The sequence below is a fragment of the Triturus cristatus genome, chromosome 5_2 (genome assembly GCF_964204655.1).
Source record: "Triturus cristatus chromosome 5_2, aTriCri1.1, whole genome shotgun sequence".
Classification (NCBI taxonomy): Eukaryota; Metazoa; Chordata; class Amphibia; order Caudata; family Salamandridae; genus Triturus; species Triturus cristatus.
In genome coordinates, this window is record NC_140588.1 from 616,954,543 (window position 1) to 616,973,387 (window position 18,845).

The following is an 18,845-nucleotide window of genomic DNA, read 5'->3' on the forward strand; positions in this document are numbered from 1 at the left end:
GAATAACGCGGGAAATTGACATTTCAGGATTATTTGCGGTTTGAGGTCTACAGCGGTTCCCTTCATTGCTTTCTTTCCGGCATAAACACAATGCTTTTATATACTACGGCTACTACATAACCCTACAAACAAACACAAGTATAATATGGCGGCTTCGTTACTGATATTTAAGGAGACGCTTGAACCAATTCAGTCCTCCCACAGCTGCTGCGTCACGGGTCACATTGTGTGATATGATCAGGTGTCTCATCACACTCAAATCATATGACTCCGCTACTTGCTGAATCCGGCACTTGAGCCCGCAGAGTTTCTTGAGAAACTTGTCAAACCTTCAGCGTGAGTCCGATTGGACAACGATTCTGAGCTTTCACGCCATTGGCTGTGGAGTTTGGGCGTGGAAGAGAAGCCGGAAGATAAAGCGAGAAGTTTGAAAGCTGTGTTTTATTTAGTCTTCTGGTGTTGCTGCAGGAAGAATTGCTTGATCATGTTTTCTGTGCCATTATTGCTGCTGCTGGTCTGCTTGGGCAGAAGTGGGGCGCTGGAAAACGGCCTGGCACGGACTCCCACCATGGGATGGCTTCACTGGCAGAGATTCATGTGCAACACCGACTGCAGCTCTGACCCGCACAACTGCATCAGGTGACCACTTGACTGTTACGGTTTCTCCCCGGTCCAAAACCCTTATTTTGGAAGTTTTGGACTAGATTGAACTTAAACCTTCATGACTTATTATTATTTCCACAAAATGTATTCATAACAAGTGTATGTGCTCTTTCCCCTCCCCCCCCCCCCCCCCCCCACACACACACACACGCACACACATATCCTGGAGATTCCAAAGATGGCCAGGGTTTGTAGATTTTCCTGAAAGGCGGGAGAGAAAACTACCATAAATAGTTACGTTTTGTTGTTTTGCTTATTTTTAGGCGGCGGGGGGCGGTATTGCTTTGCAAGAAAGTCTACCTATCCTAACCCCCCTTTTTTTGGCGGGGGGGAGGGGGGAGTCAATAAAAGGTTTGTCCTGCTAGGATCACCAATCTCCTCAGGTTCTGGTAATAAGTTGAGTTCTATCAAAAAGCTATTTTTATTTTTGACACAGTTTTAGTATTTTTCCACGCGGTAGGTGTTGAGATGGACAAGATTGTTGTACTGTGATGGATGCAAACCCCTGCACTTAGTGTCCCAACTCTAATGTTTTTTGGATCCCTGATGCTGATTTTTGTTGTCTTGGGCAAACACTGATCATGCCTGTGCGCCTAGTGATGAAAAGCTACTTCCTTTTCAGTCGTTAAATAGCACAAGCTCGGCGGTGGCAGCATACTGTGTAGTGATCAGTAGCAGTGAACAGGGCTCTTTATCTGCCTCACTGGAGTGAGGCCTACAGGCTCCCTTGTTAAAATGTATGCTGCTCTGTGCTTAACTTTCCCTTAGCCTATATTGGTTTTCTGTGTAGGGCTGCACAGTGTGTCTGTGTTGGACAGTTTCTGCATTTGTGCTCCTGTGATTCGTACAGTTTAGGGATGATACAGTGCATGTGTATCTGTGAATGGTACATTACATGGGGAAACTGTTGTAATCTTCCTTCTTTCCTATGTTTCCCTTTTGGTACATTCCTTCCACCCTGCTCTCCCCTTGGACTCTTTTCTCTCCCCCCCCCCCCCCCTAGAGCTTACTGTAGAATGTTGGTAGACGTAGTACTGAGTGGATGGCCAAATTAGGAGACTGAACTTGCCTGATTCCGTGAGTGTCTTCAGCTTTTCAACACTGGGGCAGATTTGGCAATTTCCCCTTTGTGTTCTCTCTCCAGCTCGTGAAGCACCTGAGCACTGAGGCATGTTACTGGCTGCCTCTTTCTAATGTCCTATGTCATGTGTTCCTCGCTGTCTAAAGCTTGACATCTGCCTGACTCTGCAGATCACCGGAGGTGCATGTACTATTTCATTGAGGGTGACTGCCTGTGCCCGCAAGTCTATCACCAGGGCTCGAGTCGGGGTACCACGCGGGTGGACGGCATCCCCCCACTTATTTTACCAGGAGCTCGATTACTGAAGCAAATGGAGCCACACATTCACTCTTTGGCCTCTCTGGGACGAGATCGGAGCTCATTCAGAACGTTGCTCATGCTCTGGCTTCTCTGATGCAATCGCATCTAAGGGTGAGCGAGGGGAGGCAATGAGTCTGATGATGCGAGACACCTTTCGTGACGTCACTTCCTGTCGTGACGTCACCGTCCCTCCACTTCTTTCTTTAGGACCTGTGCCCTGTCTATCACCTCATCCTGCCGGAGTATATGCCGTGCTGGTGCTAAGCGGTGGAAATCAGTGGTGATTTGCCATTGAGGGACGTGGTGAAGTCTGAGGGGCTCCCTCAAAATTGTGACAAGCCCAGCAACCTGCAGGGGCAGTGGTGTGACCCAGGTTTTCAATCGGGTCAACCTGATTTGTTATTTCCTTCTGCATGTTGTGGGAGCCAACGAAGTAAGCTGAGTTCAACTAGAAGCTCCCCCACAGGTCTATACTGTGGAGGATCAGCTGTTGGTGGATCGAGGTCGGGTGCCTCACCTCACACAGTTCCGGGGTCAAGCGCCTCACCTCATTGTGACTCTCGCACCGGTGTTCTCCTCATCGCCTTCCGCCTCAGGAGCAACAAAGGAGAGATGCGTTTCCTGACGTGCGCACTGGGGATTTCCCTTCGGTCTCGCCGAAATCTTCGGAGACACTTTTCCTGACGTGCGTTCATTTCCTTCTGTCACATTTGTACTGTGGCGTTTCTGCTCAGCGCCTGCCCCCATTATACTGGGAAATCTTTAATTAACAGATGGTCAAAGCAGTGTTGGGAATGCTGTTTGTGTGTGTGTGCAGCAACCTCCCTGTCACCCTACGAAAAGAACTGCCATGTTTTGATGTGCTAAGAAATAACTTTCTAGTGACAGGACTTGACAGCGAATTATTCAGCCCTGCAATCTCTCCCCTGGTCACATATGGTGCTAACTTTTGGTCCATTTTCAGCATGGTAAGATTTAAACTGTCCTAAATCATTAGGACTTCCCTGCACTGTAGCACTTTGACTTTTGATCCTCACCAGCTTGACTTTTCTGTGGGGTAGTTGCACTTTGCTCTGGGAGGAACAGAATGTACATTTCATGCCTTAAACTTAAAAGAAAAAAAAAAAATTTGCTCCTTACCGCCTTTCAACCTATGAAGTGTACATTCTTCTAATTTATCGAATGTAAGAATTTTAACAGCGTGCTCTCTGAGAATTTAGATATCCTTATTTTCTCTTACTACTTCTCTTTTTGGGGAGGGTCTCGCCTATTTTTTTTTTTTTTTGTCCCTTCTGAATGTGAAAGTATTTTATGGTTAACTTAATTTTTTTCCCAGCGCTTTGTCTTGGTCTACCACTATGATGGCTGCTGCAAGCATGAGCCAACCCCCGCCTTTCCTAAATGAAACTGGAGAACCTGAAATAAGTTGGCAAGAATGGGTCAAATTGTTCGAATCCTACATAATTGCCATTGGGGGAGAACGGTTCACTGTGTTGCGCAAGCCACATATTCTTCACAATTTGGGTGTGTATAGACGTAAAATATGAGACTTTACCAGAGCCTGAGAATGAAACGGGAGAACAAGCAGAAAGGGTAGATGTGTATGCTAATACTATGCTTAAATTGGAAACCCATTTTGGGGAAAGAATAAATGTAGTTCTAGAGCGCCACAAGCTCTTCACAAGGGAAACCAGAGACAGTAATTACATAGCAGCCCTTAGAGGCCTTAACCAGTTATGTGATTTTGGCAACCTCACTGATTCTCTCATAAGAGATCAGTTAGTACGTTGCACCAACAATTCACGCATACAGGAAAAACTACTAGCCAAAAATCTCAACCTTGGAGACTCAGTTGCTATTGCCAAGTCAGTGGAGCACACAGCTAAATGCATCAAGGAGATGAAGTTCCCTGCAGAGTTGGTAGCCAAGGTTCAGTAAGTTGAAGAGAAGTGAAGTCTGTAAAGTAAAAGGTAAGGAAAATGTGCAAAACACAGCATGTTATGGAAAAGAAGTTTAGGTGTGGCAGCAGTAATCATCTAGCCAACTATGTGCAATGCCCAGCCAAAAGTGTCACATGTACAAATTATAACAGGAGGGGACATTTCGCTAGACTGTGCAGAGAAAAGGGCCCACAGAACAAAGTGGGGAACAAAGAATGCTCGGTTAAAGAAGTTAAGTCTGTCCTTCCCAATGAGGTGAAGTATGTTTTCCAACTTAAAGATGAGAAGGAGAGTGTAAATGTGATTTACCCAAAATGTGATGTGTTACTAAACAGTAACTGTCTCAATGTATGCTAATTTGGGTTCCCGTTTTACGCTACTGAAGCATAATGATTTTAAATGCATGCATACCAAGGAGGACGCTTGTTTAATAGAACCTGGAATATCCCCTACTGGCTACACCAAGGAGCCCATACCCCTACTGGGGATGAAAGAAATGCAGATGGGAGTTCAAAGGGAGGTGCACTAGGGGCAAAGTCTAAATAGTGAAACTGGATTGAATCTACTAAGGTGGCAACACCAAAAAGAACTGGGAATAATTATACACTCCCCCCCCCCCCCCCCCCCCCCCCCATCCCCCAACGACCAAGACCAGGTTCTTCTTACCAAAAACGCCCCATCAAGTAGTAAATTATGCAAAGAGTTCCCCAAACTGTTTGAGGATAGGTTAGGCCTTCTCCACGACTTCCAGTATAAGATAAAACTCAAGGCCAATGCTAAACCTATCGTGCACAAAGTGCGCCCTGTTCCACACCTGATGAGAGAACCCTTGGAGAAGGAACTTAACCGGTTGAGTAACATGGACTTCATACAACCCATTGACACGTTGGAATGGTTGGCACCCACTGTGATTGCTTCCAAGGAGAAGGAATTTGTCTGTGTGGATTTGAGGAGTTAAAACGAGCATTTGGGTTGAAAGGTACCAGTTACCAACATAAACGAAATGCTCAGTACCATTAGTCTAGGGAAGTACTTCAGTGTAATCTATCTCTCGATGGCTTACCACCAGGTAGATCTACACCCCGAATCAAGGCCTCATACTGCGTTTATAACCCCGCATGGTGCATACATGTTCAAGAGGATGCAGTTCGGCCTGGCATCAGCCGCAGCAGTGTTTCAGAAGATCATGCACCAAATCCTGAAAGATGTGGACCACACTGTTTTCAGGACAATATCCTAGTTTATGGGGATACCGCTGGAGCTCACGACCACACCTTGAACGGTCTTCCAAGAGGTTAATGGGCGCAGGGTTGACAGTACAACAATCCAAATGCCAAATAAGAGTGACATCAGTAGACTACCTAGGACATTCCATTTCTGTAAAGGGTTTCCACCCTAAGAACAACCTTTTGATTGCAGTGAGGGATGCCCCATACCCGAAAAACAAGGAAGAATTAAAGTCCCTATTAGGACTACTAGAATACATGTCAAAGTACATAAACTTTGCTGCTAAATGCAACCTACTACGAGAACTGGTAAGGAAAAAAACAGGAATTTGTATGGCAGGACCAACATAAGTGTATTGTGGATGCACTTAAGGAAGAGATCATGAATTCACCAGCTCTTGGTACATTTGATTCAAGGAGGAAGACCATCCTCACAAAATATGCCTCCAACAAAGGGCTAGGAGCAACTCTGTCCCAGAGGGATGGCAAAAAAGAAAAAATCATTGCTTTTGCATCTTGTCGTCTAAGGCTGAGACCAACTACTCGGTGATTGAAAAGGAGGCTTTGGCGTGCTTCTGGGCTGTGAAGCATTTCAAGTTTTTCCTGTGGGGAACTAACTTCACGATTCGCATTGACCATAAAACCCCTAACCTTCATATTCACTGTGAAAGGAATGGAAAATGGCACACCTCGAATAAGTAAATGGATCCTAGAACTGGAAAACTTCTGCTTCAAAGTAGAGTACGTCCCTGTTGATGACAATAAAATTGCAGATTTCCTATCCAGAGCACCATTGCAAACAGAACCTCAAGAGGAAGTACTAAATAGTCCCATCATGTTGTTAACAGCCCCAGCCATCACTGAAGAAGAATGGAGGAAAGATATGGAAGAAGATAAAAGTATGTGCAAGATCAAAGAGTTGATGGTGCAAGGGTGGCCCAACAAACGTAAAGAAGTTGGAGAGGAACTAACTGATTTCTGGGTAGTCCGGTACGAACTAAGCACCATAGGAGACTAGGTATACCGGTAGAACAAAATTGTACCCCCAATAGGCCTAAGAAATTGTGGTTAGCACACGAGGGCCACCTGGAACGCTGCTTAACGAAGAACAGAATTCGAGAGAATTTCTGCTTTTCCAAGATGGATACCTTGGTGGAACAGCAAGTTAAAGACTGCTTCAGGTGTTCCAGGAGCAACAAGTCCAGGACTACAGTAAGCGCTCCTTGCCTCCAGTAGAGGTGCCAACCAAGCAATGGAGTAAGCTGGTCATGGACATAAGAGGACCCATGGAAAATTGGGATCTCACAAAAAAGACATGTTGGTTTTAGTAGATTAAACATCTCACTGGGTTGCGCAGAGATTTGTACTTCGCACAAACACAAACAGTCCTAGATTTTCTCAAGGACATGTTTGCTAGGGAAGGGATACTTCTACCCTCATAACCGACAACGGTGTACAATTCACATCCCAATTGATGAAAGACTTTTTGACTAACTGGAACATTAAACACGAGAGGATGGCCCTGTTTTGCCCAGAGGCTAATGGCCTAGTCGAGCTGACAAATAGGTTTATTAAGGAACACGTACCACTGACGGTAGCGAGTGGTCATGACATTGAAGCGTCCTTGTATGACTGTCTATGGGCGTAACACACCTCACCCAATCCAATATCAGGGGTTTTCCCCGTTCATCACACTCAGAAGAGAACCTAGCACTAAATTAAATCCCAATTGGTTGAGTGGGGTAAGGGTTGTGGGGTTCAACACTAAGGAGATTGCTAGCAAGGTTGAGCGCCGCCAAGTACAAGAACTGGTAAGACAAACATGGAGTCCAACCCCCGGAGTGGAAGACATGGTGCAGGTTAAGAGATGCATAAAATGTGCACAGCCAAAGCAAATTTTACCCTCCTGTGTTTTGTAAGTAAGGGAGGTGTGTTGTAATCTTCCTTCTTTCCTATGTTTCCCTTTTGGTACATTTCTTCCACCTCTCCCCTTGGATTCTTTCCCCCCCCCCCCCCCCCCCCCCACCCCCTCCTAGAGCTTACTGCAGAACGTTGGTAGACTCCGTATTGAGGAGAGTGGATGGCCAAATAAAGGAGACTGAACTTGCCTGATTCTTTGAGTGTCGCCCTCTTTTTCAACAGACACAAGCGTTGCATTACATGTTATGGGCTGGGTTGATGGGTTGATATGTGCGTGATTGTCATACATGGAACATTTTGGGTTCCATTTCAGGAGGCTTAGAGCAAACATGAAGCAGTAGAGGAGTCCCCCCTGACAGATTTGTGAATTGCTGCTTTCCTGTGGGCGGGGGGGGGAGGGGTCACACAAAAGGGGGAGCCAGGCTCTTCAGAATACTTCAAAGGGTGATCTTTGCTTTGGAGAGAGGTCACTGGGAAGGGGCCTGAGCACATTGCGTAGGGAGGGGGGGGGGTGCTGATGATAGAATTCTAATGAGTAGGGCTGAGGCACATATTACTGTGACTGACATTTAGGTGTTAACCTCTAATCATTCCAAACAATGGTGGGACTCACGGACACACATGTGAATAAATTAATAATGTACTCTTTTTGATGGTGCAGATTGGTAAATCCTCCTGAGTGTGAGGTGTAAGTTAACTGACTAAATGCGATATCCCCAACACGTGAGAAACGTTCCCAATCTGCACTCAGATTACCGCTTTTTAAATAATTCAGAAGGTGATCTGTGTAGTTCCTAGAAATTTCTCTTGTATTCTGTCTCTTTTTTCATTTCAACCCAAAATTTCCGTCTTCTACTATTTCATTTTAACAATTCTTCCCAACGTAAATGAGCCCAATGCATTTGGGGCTGTGCATTTCATCAGGGGCTAAGTCCTCATTGGTAGGATTATATAGAATGCAGTTTAAAACGAGTACATCTGTATACATGTCCTGTTTGGAGCTTGTGAACAGTTTCCGTAACTGATTCCAGCGTGTATTTCGGTGACCGTTAGAGAACCGAAGTAGCATGTATCGTGTGTTTGAGTTTCCTATGTCCGCCCTCTAGTCATTCCCCTAGCTTGTGTTGTAGGCTATCAGATTTGGAGTCTGTCCTTCTGTGACAGACTGTGTTCTAGAGGAATGGCAGAGGAGAGGGAACTTAAAAAGAAAGCTGACTCCCCAATATAAACACTGACCCTAAATCACATTTGGTGTCTGGCAATGGACTAGGAGAAGGGGAGCAGGAGGCCCCAAATTGTCAAGCAGCCAGTATCGCTGTGCGAGGAAGAGAAGCTCTGTAAAACTACTAACTGTGGACCAAGGTTTGTCAGCCTCCAAGTTGGGTGAGGGAATATCACCCAGGGAATCCTAGAGCTCTTCCCCTTGAGCACTAGTGCCTGCTTACTTGTCAAGACCCCAGTGTCCTGTGAAGAAGTGGAGCGTTGGCGGGAGAGCAGTCCAGTGAGGGTTTGGATCCTTGTAGTGCGGTGCGAGAAGACTGCTGCATAAATTGGGTAGTTGCCCATGTTTAGGTTAAAGTCTGCGACCGCAGATGCCATGTATGGCAGCCATGAAAATTACTGCCATGCTGATCGGGACATAGCCCATGTGCAGAGTGAGGACAGTAACCCTGTGTCCTGGAGGTCCACTGGGAAAAGGCAAGAAGCATGGTCTGGTCCAGACTCATTGATAGGAGGTGGCTGCCATTAGGGCCCAAGCCCTCTTTGAGTATGCCCCTGGGGAGTGTCATCGTGCACCCTCATACCTGTGGGGAGGATACAGGATACTAGCATCAAAGGAGCTCTAGCCTTTGCCTCCACAGCACAGCGTGTGAGGGACTCAGTACACCTCCCAGGCCTGTGTGTGGAGAACTCACCAGAGACAGATGCTTCAACTTCAGCACCCGTAGGGGGAGAGTGCTTGGATGATCCAGTTGTGCAGGTCTTGCTGGTGAGGGTAAGACTGAGGTACAGACCAAGCGGAACATCACTTTCATATCTCACTTATGTTGGAACACTTGACTTCAAGTGTCAGACTTCTAGTGGGGCTTAACCTGAATGTTGCTTATAATGAATGGAGATTAACCCCTACCACTAGCATAAGTGGGACTCTGGAACCCGCCTGTTAAAGCGCTAGAGCCCTGACCTCAGAGGACTGTGTAGTGTCTGTGTACCATATTTTACTTGTGTTTGTATATAAATACTAATTTTTAGGTTTCGCCTGCACATCACTTGCGCTGTGCTTGTGAAATCTCTTGTATTGTATCTTAAAGGGGGGCTCTTCAATTCCCAAGTTTAATTACTGTGTTTATTCACTTTTGTGTGGAACTTGCTTATTTTGTTAACTTCCTCTGGCTGCACACTTTTACGATACTTCTATTAAAGCTGTTCACACTGTTTAAGCCTTCTTCACTGTCAAGATAAGATCTCCTTCCACGGAAAAGTCTGCTTCTGACCGTATGCTGGAAAGCTTGCCTTTTATTACTTAGTTGCGTAAAGCAGACGCTTTAGCCTTAGGTTTGTGATCTTTCCTATTCGTGGCTTTGTACCTTTCTATGCACTTTGTAGGCATTATCGGATTGATACTTTTTTTTTTTTTTCTAACTTGATCTATTTGGTCCTTATGATCAAATTCAAAATGTTTAAACATTGCACGTTGAAAATCGTTAATATACAAGAGCTATGCTATATTTTACTTCTGAACAGGCAGCGACGAGTGCAGTTACCTTGCGTACACAGTATCGTGATTTCAATGGTGCAGCAGGTGCAGTGACACCAGGACCAAAAGCTCTAGGCACCCCACTGAACACTTAAAATTGCTATATTTTTGCTACTAAACAGGCGACCACAAGTGGTTACCTTGCAGACCACAGAGTCAGGATTTGAATGGTGCAGTGGAACCGGGGGCCCCAAGGTCTAAAACCACTTCTAAACACCAAATATTGTACTACTAAACTGGCTGACGCAGTTTCCTTACAGGCAATAGGGTCATGATTTGAATGGTGCAGCAGGTGCACTGGCACTGGGCCCTAAAGTTGTCAGAACTCTTAAACCCACAATATTGCTATTACATCAATTCATTCTATTTCCCTCTTACATTTTTCAATTTTTTTTCCTATTACTTACTCACACTGTACCACTAGTAGCAGCACAATATATTGCCTTTTTGTAAATAAATAAGTCATAACAATTTAAGACTTTCTGTAACTTGATTTGTACAATTACTCAGCAAGCTACTACTTACAGCAAAAAAAGAGCTTATTAATTACATAGGCGAAACCTAATTCATTTATCAATGCTTGTTTCTTATAAGCGAATATTTGACAGGACAGTTATTTATTGCTGAGTGTGTTTTGACTTGTGAGCCTGTTAACACTTCTCCTCCTCCCCCCCCCCCCCCCCCCCCCCACACACCAGAAGTTAAAGGTCTTGAAACCCCCACAGGTTGACCCAGTAGCTCCTGCTTTCCCCAGGCTCTCTGAACAGGGTTGTGGTGGAAATAGGTGTGAAACCCACAGGCATTCCTAGAAAGTTAGACATTTCTGTAAAGTGGACACAATTGTGAATTCAGCAAGTAGACATTTTTGTAGACTTAAGGTTTTCTCAAACAATTTATTGAAGTAAGGAAATAGCTATTGATGACAGTCTTCGTGTATATTTTTTTTTTCTTTGCTCATAAAGGCCAATTTACAAAAGCCATTTATTGTAATCTTCTGGTCACAAGGATATGTAGGGTTTATAGGTTAAAACAAAACAAAAAAACTCGGAGCTGCAGCTCGCGTAGATTTTTTTTTTTAATTTAAATTCATTTTTTAATGTAATCATGCCTTAATATAAAAAAATCTAATGAATTAAAAAATGGATATGAAGAAAACCTTATGCATTTCTGAAATGTGCACAAGATACTGATTTTATGAACAGTGACTATTTGTGGCCTTTGGAGTTTAAAGTTACCCATATTGTGTGATTCAGGGGGCTTTTTGATTGTGTTCCTTCTTAAACATTGTATTGTTTGGAAGCCAAAATCCAGCAACATGAAATTGTTATATCAAATGTTCAACTATCCTGTTACCTCCTTTTCACCTGATATAAATGTACCCACTTGTGTGGCTGACCTAATGCCTGTGACGCAAAACACCCTAAAATGAGACTGGTTAAACCCAGCAAAATAAACGTGTTTTTTTTTTTTTTTTTTTTTTTTATATATATATACATTAACCAACCATGCCCTGCCAACTGTAAAATATGCCAAACAATTTTCCATACTTTTCTGTGATAGAAACTTCTGGAATCTGCAGTGATTTCCACCCCCATTCCCCCCCCCCCCCCCCCCCCCCCCAAAAATTTTTCCAAATTTTTTCCAAAAATCAGCATTGGTGTGGCTGGCTTTAGTGCCCACAACAGGAATGTATCGAACTAGGAACAATCGGAGTCCTCATGAAGGAGTTGGAACCAAAACACTATCCCTAGTGTCTAGTAAGCTTTGTGCGCCCCAACCAGTCAACCCTTGGGGCAGTGCAAAAAGTCACTCATTTTAATGTAGGGCTACAGCCAAATCCCTGGACTGGCAGCCTCACACCCCCCTCTTGTTTTGGACGGTTTCTTTTCTGGTGTCTAGTGAGCTATCCACCCATCGAGGGGCAGATTGGGGGGGGGGGGGCAGAATCTCAATCTGGGCGGACCTATCTGCCTCCTGAGGAGGGTGGGGGGAGCAGAAAGTCTGTTAACCATTTTAAAATACCTGGTGTGTGGTGGGCTTTGTACCCTATGGAGGCATATTTAGGCAAAATTCCTATCTTCCCCCTCCAGGGCATAAAAACTGTTGCCCTTTTGGGTTTTTAGAGGAGGTCCAGTGCCTCCTGTAAAATCCCTGGTGTGTAATTGGGTTTTCTACTCCCTGGAGCCAGATTGCCGGTGAACACCCAATCAGCGCAAACTTCATATTCCTGTTCTTTCTGGAGTGAGCTGGGAAAAGTCTGGTGTCTAGTGAGCTTTCACCCCTCCTATTTGGGGAAACCCTATCTGGTTGTGGGGAGAGGCATAAAGACTGTTGCCCCTTCAAAGCATCTGGCCTAAAATCCCTGGTGTCAAGAGGACTTGAGAGAAACATCCTAATCTACCTCAAAGGGAGGAGACACTGTTGCCCTCTTTGGGGTTGGGGCATGGCTTTATGACTGGGTGGGCTGCCCCCACCTCTCGTTTCTAATCCCTTCTTTTCAGACTCACCCCTACAAGTGGTCAGATTGGCGGTAGATTATTTAAAGGTAACGTTATGATTTCTAGGTGCTAGCTGATAGGTCATTAAGCTACCTACTGCAAATGCTGCACTGAAGTCGATTAAATACCATAACTGTCGCAAAATTCCATCAAAACGTTTCTTAATTCGAAAAGTCACTGCAGTGAGATCAAATTATAAAGTTCACACTTTTTTGGGGCGTGGCACAGCAGTTCCTCTGGTTCTCATAGAAAACCAAATAAAGTATGCACTTGCATTTCTGTGAAACCTATTGGAGGAAGGGATGTGCCTTGTCCAAAACGCACTTTGACAGGGAATGTGAGAATTTGTAATAGTCTCACTACTGTGTTCCAGCTTGCTTTTGTGTGCTGCCTGAGAGCATTAACTGAGGACATTGGTTTAACTAATAGCGGTCTCTGACTGGCACACTTATTGGGCTGTGGCTGAGCCAAATGTGGGTTAAATTAAGTAACCGATCTAGCATTACCTGCATAAATTTCCTCACACAGGAAAAGGCTTCCCCCGCCCCCACCCCCCCCACCCCACCACCCCTTATCCTCGATACCACATTTTCAGCCACTGGCAGGAACGCTGGACAAATACCTAGGTGGGTGAAGCAGAAGTTGTCCATCTGGTAACAGCAGCAGGCCCAGTCTTCAGGAGGTGTCTACTGATTTGGTGTTCAGGCCTCACTTGTGCCCATATGACAGTCCTTAGCAAGGGGATATACTTGGCCATCTCTGGTGATGGAGATAAGCCAGAACCTACCTGATCGGTTTGCTCAGCCCAGCAATGACCGAGAAGTAAATGGATAGTCCCTACAGGTTACTTAATTGATTGTCAAATTCAAAGGAGGAAAAACACCAGATGTTACCAGAATAGGTGCAGGGGAGGATGACACCACTTTTTCATGCTCTGCAGAAGACTTTCATCCCAAAAGTGCTATGCATTGATCAAAGTGTCCAACTTGCATCAGCAAATGGAAGTATGAACTTCAAAATGTTTCTAAATATATTTTAAAAGGGTTGCTAGCACACCACTCCAAAGACATGTCGCTCAACAGTTCTACATTCAATTCCTTTTATTCTGTGCTTAGCACAATTCGAGTTGCCACCACATATTTTATCACAAGCATGGGAGACGCGATGGGACACTCTAGAGATCACTATCATTTGTGAGGAATACTGCTGGCTCTAACTGACTTGTAGTCATACTGACACGACATATAAAAAAGTTATTGCTTTGGCTGCAGTGCTTAATTTGTGCCGGTGGACCGACACTTTTTTTCCTTCCTCAGATAATGAGCAAGAGTCAGAAAAACACCCAGATGGAGAAAGTGGGACAGGAAAACTATCACAAAGGGAGAAAATGGGAACCCTCAAGAGTGAGAAAGGGGGCAAGCAGTAAGTCTGAGGTGAATTCGAGGGCAGGCATCTTGGTGTAACTTTGGGCACCAGCACTCATTCATTTACAAACTAAGCACTGGTTGGCTGGAACTGTACTGAAAGCACAGACTAAAAGGAATGAAGAACTATTGAGACGTGTTGTCTGGAGTGGTGTGCCAGCAACCCATTTTTAAAATCACTTTTCAGAACCTAGTTTACAACCTGGAGAGCTTGGTAGTGGCTGCTCTCTGCCTGCTGAGCAACCAAGGGAAACAGTTTCTAGAATTGTCTCCTACTTGTATTGGATTATTAGAAGACCCGTGCCAACAATTCTGTAGCCATCTGCCTGTTTTAGGATTGAAAAATGTAGTTTTAGGTCTTGTGGTGGCAAGTATGGTATCAAGTTATGTCCAGTAAAATATGAAGGTGAAGAAACAGACTAATCTAATTTCTGACTGGTGTTTGGCTTCCGTGAATAAGTGCATTAATGAAAACATTCTTGCTTGCCAACATTATCTTGCTGTTTATATTTATGGTGCCTTTGTTGATTTAATTCTCTAACTGTAACTTTTGTGATGCACTATTTCTCTCTCTCTCTCTCTCATCCCCACCCCGACCAGTGAGCACCTGTTCATGCAGATGGCGGATGTGATGGTGGCAGAAGGTTGGAAGGAGGCTGGCTATGAGTTTGTCTGCATCGATGACTGCTGGCTTGATAGCTCTCGAGATCCCAAAGGCCGTCTCCAGCCACATCCAACCCGTTTCCCTAGCGGGATCCGTAAACTGGCTGATTATGTGAGTAGTGGCTAATTTCTTCTTCAAAACCTTTAGGTGAAGAAAGTTGAAATAAAAGCAATGGGTAGTTTATGATAAATAAGGACTCCATGGTTCACTGTAAATCTCTGGACAACATTTTCTATTGAAGTATGTAAAAGCCGAGCTGCTAAACAGCATGAAGTCATGTACTCATCTAGTGTATAGATTATGGTGAAGCCATCAGACTAATCTTTTGAAATATGATCTGATGGCTTTTTTTTCCCCCCCAGTTGGGACCGTAAATGTCTCTTCTCTCGTCTCTGGAAACTGATTGCTTAGGTAGTGGTAATTAAAAAGTAAGTTAGCTAATGTGATTGATGCAACTCTTGGCAAAATACAATTATAAATGAAGGATCTATTTTGAATCCCAGTGGCTTCATTTCCAGGTTTATAAATTTGGTTGGTAATTGTAGGAAACTGGATTTTTGTTGCAGTAGTCCCTACGCTTTTTGCCTGGTATTTGATGCAACTTTGACTGAAATGCACTGTTTTCCTGCTTACCCGGTCCCCAGTGCAAGTGTACTTTCCCCAAAACAAGAAGACTGTTCAATTGATCGCCCAACTGACCACACCCTTTGCACCTCTAAGTCTTTAGTAAGTGGTACCTCCTGGTTCGATTACGGACTGTACGAGTGAGCAGGGAAGCCCTCTTAAGTTATGTACTGGTCAAAATGAGTTTCCCAACTATATAATTGCATCGTTTAACCCGTTCCCCGCTCATGACGGAACCACTCCGTCATGAGCCACGGGCGCCGTGTGCTCATGACGGAGTGGTTCTGTCATGCTGCGGCCGTTGGCGGCCGCTCCTCCCACGCGGCGCTAATTCCCCGCCTGTGCGGGCGATTAGCGCAGTGGGTGGAGTCATGACGGAACCACGCCGTCATGAGCACAGCTCACCTGTGACTCATGACGGCGTGGTTCCGTCATGAGCACAGCGGCGCCGTCAAGCCCCCAAACCCCCCCAGCGCTGCGGTGGAATTCGCGCCGCTGCGAAGGGGTTAAACCTATTTGTTTGTTATCAAGCATCTCGTAATAAACCCACACTGATTCCAGTGAACATTGTTTTACTACATGCACCTTTGAGGTAACCTTTGAACCCTACTAGCCTTCTGGTGTGCTGTCTGGTCCAGTACAGCCTGCCCCCACAGACTAGTTTCTGACCCCCTATGAGTTGAGAGCCCTACTGAGGACAAACCATACCTGTTCTGTAGAGTGGTTGTTTCTTCCTCCAGGAAGGCTGGTAAATCAGCAGATCAATGCAGGAGGCTACAAAGGCCTTTGCCACCTTTGATATGCGACCCAAGGCTTCCCCAGACAGGGAAGATTCACCCCCTGCCCCAGGCCCATCTGGCACCAGGACAGGCAGGAAAAATAGCTGTGCAGGTGTGTTGCACTGCCAGAATGGGCACCTATAGGGTCAACAGCCTGAAGTGAATACCGCTTTTGGAATCTCAATCTTGTGTGTGGTGTAACTAGGAACTCTGGGACAGGGAGAGGCACTCTTCCCAAAGAAGTGGGCATCTAGTGGGTGTAGTGACCCCAGGTATAAGTATCCCATTGGCTACTACCTTTCACTCCCCTTAGTGCACCGAAGTTGAATATTAAGTGGACCCCTTGATACCAAGACAGGAGATTTCGATGGAAACAAAAGGAGTGGAGAAAGAATACTGCTGACACGAGAACTGAGGACCATGACTGACTTGGCACCTGACCCTTGTGGAGCAACTGACTCGTCCTACCACTGTGCAGACTCCAAGAAACCAGAAGGGCTACCAGTGCTGTGCCAAAAACTTCCTTGGAGTAGAGGAGATAGTGCCAGCTGCTGCAGGGGACTAAGGAAGCAACGCCTGGTACACCAGCCTGCTACCTGTGGGGACGTCTGACGCTGCAGCCTCCCAGTAAGAGGTAGCCAAGCTTCTACAGGTCAGATCAGTCCTCTCTCCTAGTGTGGGGATGCCAGAACTGACCGGAGCTGCACAACACCAATACCTGGGGTACTGGACATCTTGCAGCAACCAAGGCTTGTTGTGTCCAGTCACCAACGCTGAGGAAAACAAACAAGCACATCGAGGAACTTCAGGGACAGTCGGACCCACAAACAAGTGTGTCCCAGCTGTCCTGTTTGCCCCGTTCTGCAGAAACCAAAGACAAGAAGCGAGTCATTGACAGACTTCTCAAAGTACCTGTGCACCCATGCTCCACAGCCAGAGTCCAAGGGAGGTGACCGTTCCGACAGGAGCTAGCCCACCCTTGGGTTTGCACAGACTGGACTTCCAGTTGCTGCCTGCAGCCTCTGTCTGCAAGCCCCTTTCAACTGCGAATGATTCTAGCACCAAATCAGATGACAGAAGACACCACTGCACCTGAGCTCTACAGTCCGAGGGAAAAGTGGACCAACATTGTCCCTACGTGTCAGATTGCCAGGGTCGAGCCCCCCCCCCCCCCCCCCCCCCCCCCCCCCTGCGGGTTCCAGGTACTGCTCTACAAGTACATCGATTATTTAAGGTTCCTACTAGTTTCAGTCATCAATCAATCGGGGGTTTGTAAAGCACGCTACTCACCCGTGAGGGTGTCAAGGCGCTGGGTGGGGGGGAAGCAGCTCCAAATCAGCTGAACAGTCAGGTCTTGAGGTCCTTCCTGAACATGTGCAGGGTCGGGGAGCATCTGATGTTTACAGGGAGCTTGTTCCAGGTCTTGGCTGCGATGTAGGATTTTTTGTGAGTAAGAGGATTAGCTGGGTGTTATCCCTTTGAATGGTGTTGAATGCAGGGGACCCTGTCCTCGTGAGCGTCAAATTTCTGAACCCCATTTCTCAAACAGCACGATATTCCTATGGCGACCCAACAAAAAAAATCTTGCTATGATTGGCTGAGAAATGTGTTTCTAAAGTCCCTAATTACCCATTGGAGCAGTTATGCTCCAAAGCGACACTTATTCCAACCGGGAACTAGTGGTCAAGGTTAGGGAGTTTAAACAATAGGATATTTGGGACTGCAAGAGTTAGAAGGAAGGCTCAAAAGCAGTTGCAGCAACAACCTAACCAGGCCACATGTCAGGGTGTTGTGAAACTGCAAAACCTCCACCCGCTGTTCCCTTGAATGAGGAAGGAAAGAGCCTGTGCATCTCATGTGTGTAGTTTTGTTTTGGGGTTTTTGCTCTCCTTTCTTCTCTCGGTCTTGCTTCCATGCCGGCTTGTCCTTGGGTCTTTAGTGGCTCCTAATAAGTCTCTGTTCCCAAATCCGTCTCCAACCAGATCTTCAGTAATATAAACCATGTGCAGGGCTTCAATCCGTTAGGGTAACTACTCTCCTGCTAGGACATTCAGCTCTCACTGATTATACTAGCAGTGTCCAGAAATCCAAACGCCCCTCCAACACCCCGCTAGCCTAAGCAGGTGTTCTTTCTGTTCCTGTTCGTGCAATCTCCTCGGAGTGAGGTTAAAGGATCTCCTTGATGACTTGTGTGAGAAATTGGGTTGTTAGTTGGGGGAGGGTGTAAGTATCCACCTCAAGTAATAGTTCTCCTGGTCAGGGTGAGTCACTAAATAAATCTGCGCTCATAGTCGAGATAGCTATGGCGCAGAGCAGACCGGCTTAACTTGGATACAATGTGTAAACTATTTATGCAGTAGTAAAATAGTAAAGTCAAAATGCAAAACAAAAAAACTCCAAATGAATTGGTGAAATCTAATAAAATGACAAATACAATAAGGGGAACTAGAGATGAATTTTTAAAGTTGAGTAGAAATTGTGCCATGAAGCACAAAGTGCCAATGATAGTCAATGGGCGTGGTAGGCCAAGACCTAGGTGCAATTTGATGCTGACCAAGAGTGGGTTGGATATACTAGTGGCATTCGCCCTTTAAATTCGGAGTAAAATATTGGAGTGCTAATCCGCCTAGGAGTACACTTCTAAAGCTCCCCCTCAGAGCCTCAGGAGATGCAATTGGAGACTCACAGGGTTGCAGGTAGAGGCAAACGGGAGAATCCAGGTCAGCTGTGTAGTTGCAGGAAATTGCTTGTGGTATCCCTGTTTAACAGGTCCGCCTTATGACCCTTGGATTCCACTTTTTCCTGGGTACAGGAGGAAGCGCAGGTCCAGTCTTCTAGACTTATCTCAAACAGCAGGGTCAATCCTCTTCTTTTCACAAGATCAGGAGCTTTTGCAAGTGGGTACCAGGTGTTGCCTGATTAATGCGTCATAAAAGCTTGTAGGTTGGAATGACCCAGAGGATAGCCC

At 45.6% G+C, this 18,845-nt stretch overlaps 1 protein-coding gene across 1 annotated transcript in view; it reads left to right on the forward strand.

The window, feature by feature from the left end:
• Positions 1 to 262: 262 nt before the first annotated feature.
• The window catches only part of GLA (galactosidase alpha), a 90,630-nt gene continuing 72,047 nt past the window's right edge, over positions 263 to 18,845 (forward strand). The window contains exons 1-2 of the mRNA XM_085607702.1: positions 263 to 639; positions 14,411 to 14,585. Coding sequence (XP_085463828.1) covers positions 485 to 639; positions 14,411 to 14,585 — 330 coding nt within the window. The 5' untranslated portion in view covers positions 263 to 484. The remainder of the gene's footprint in view (positions 640 to 14,410; positions 14,586 to 18,845) is intronic.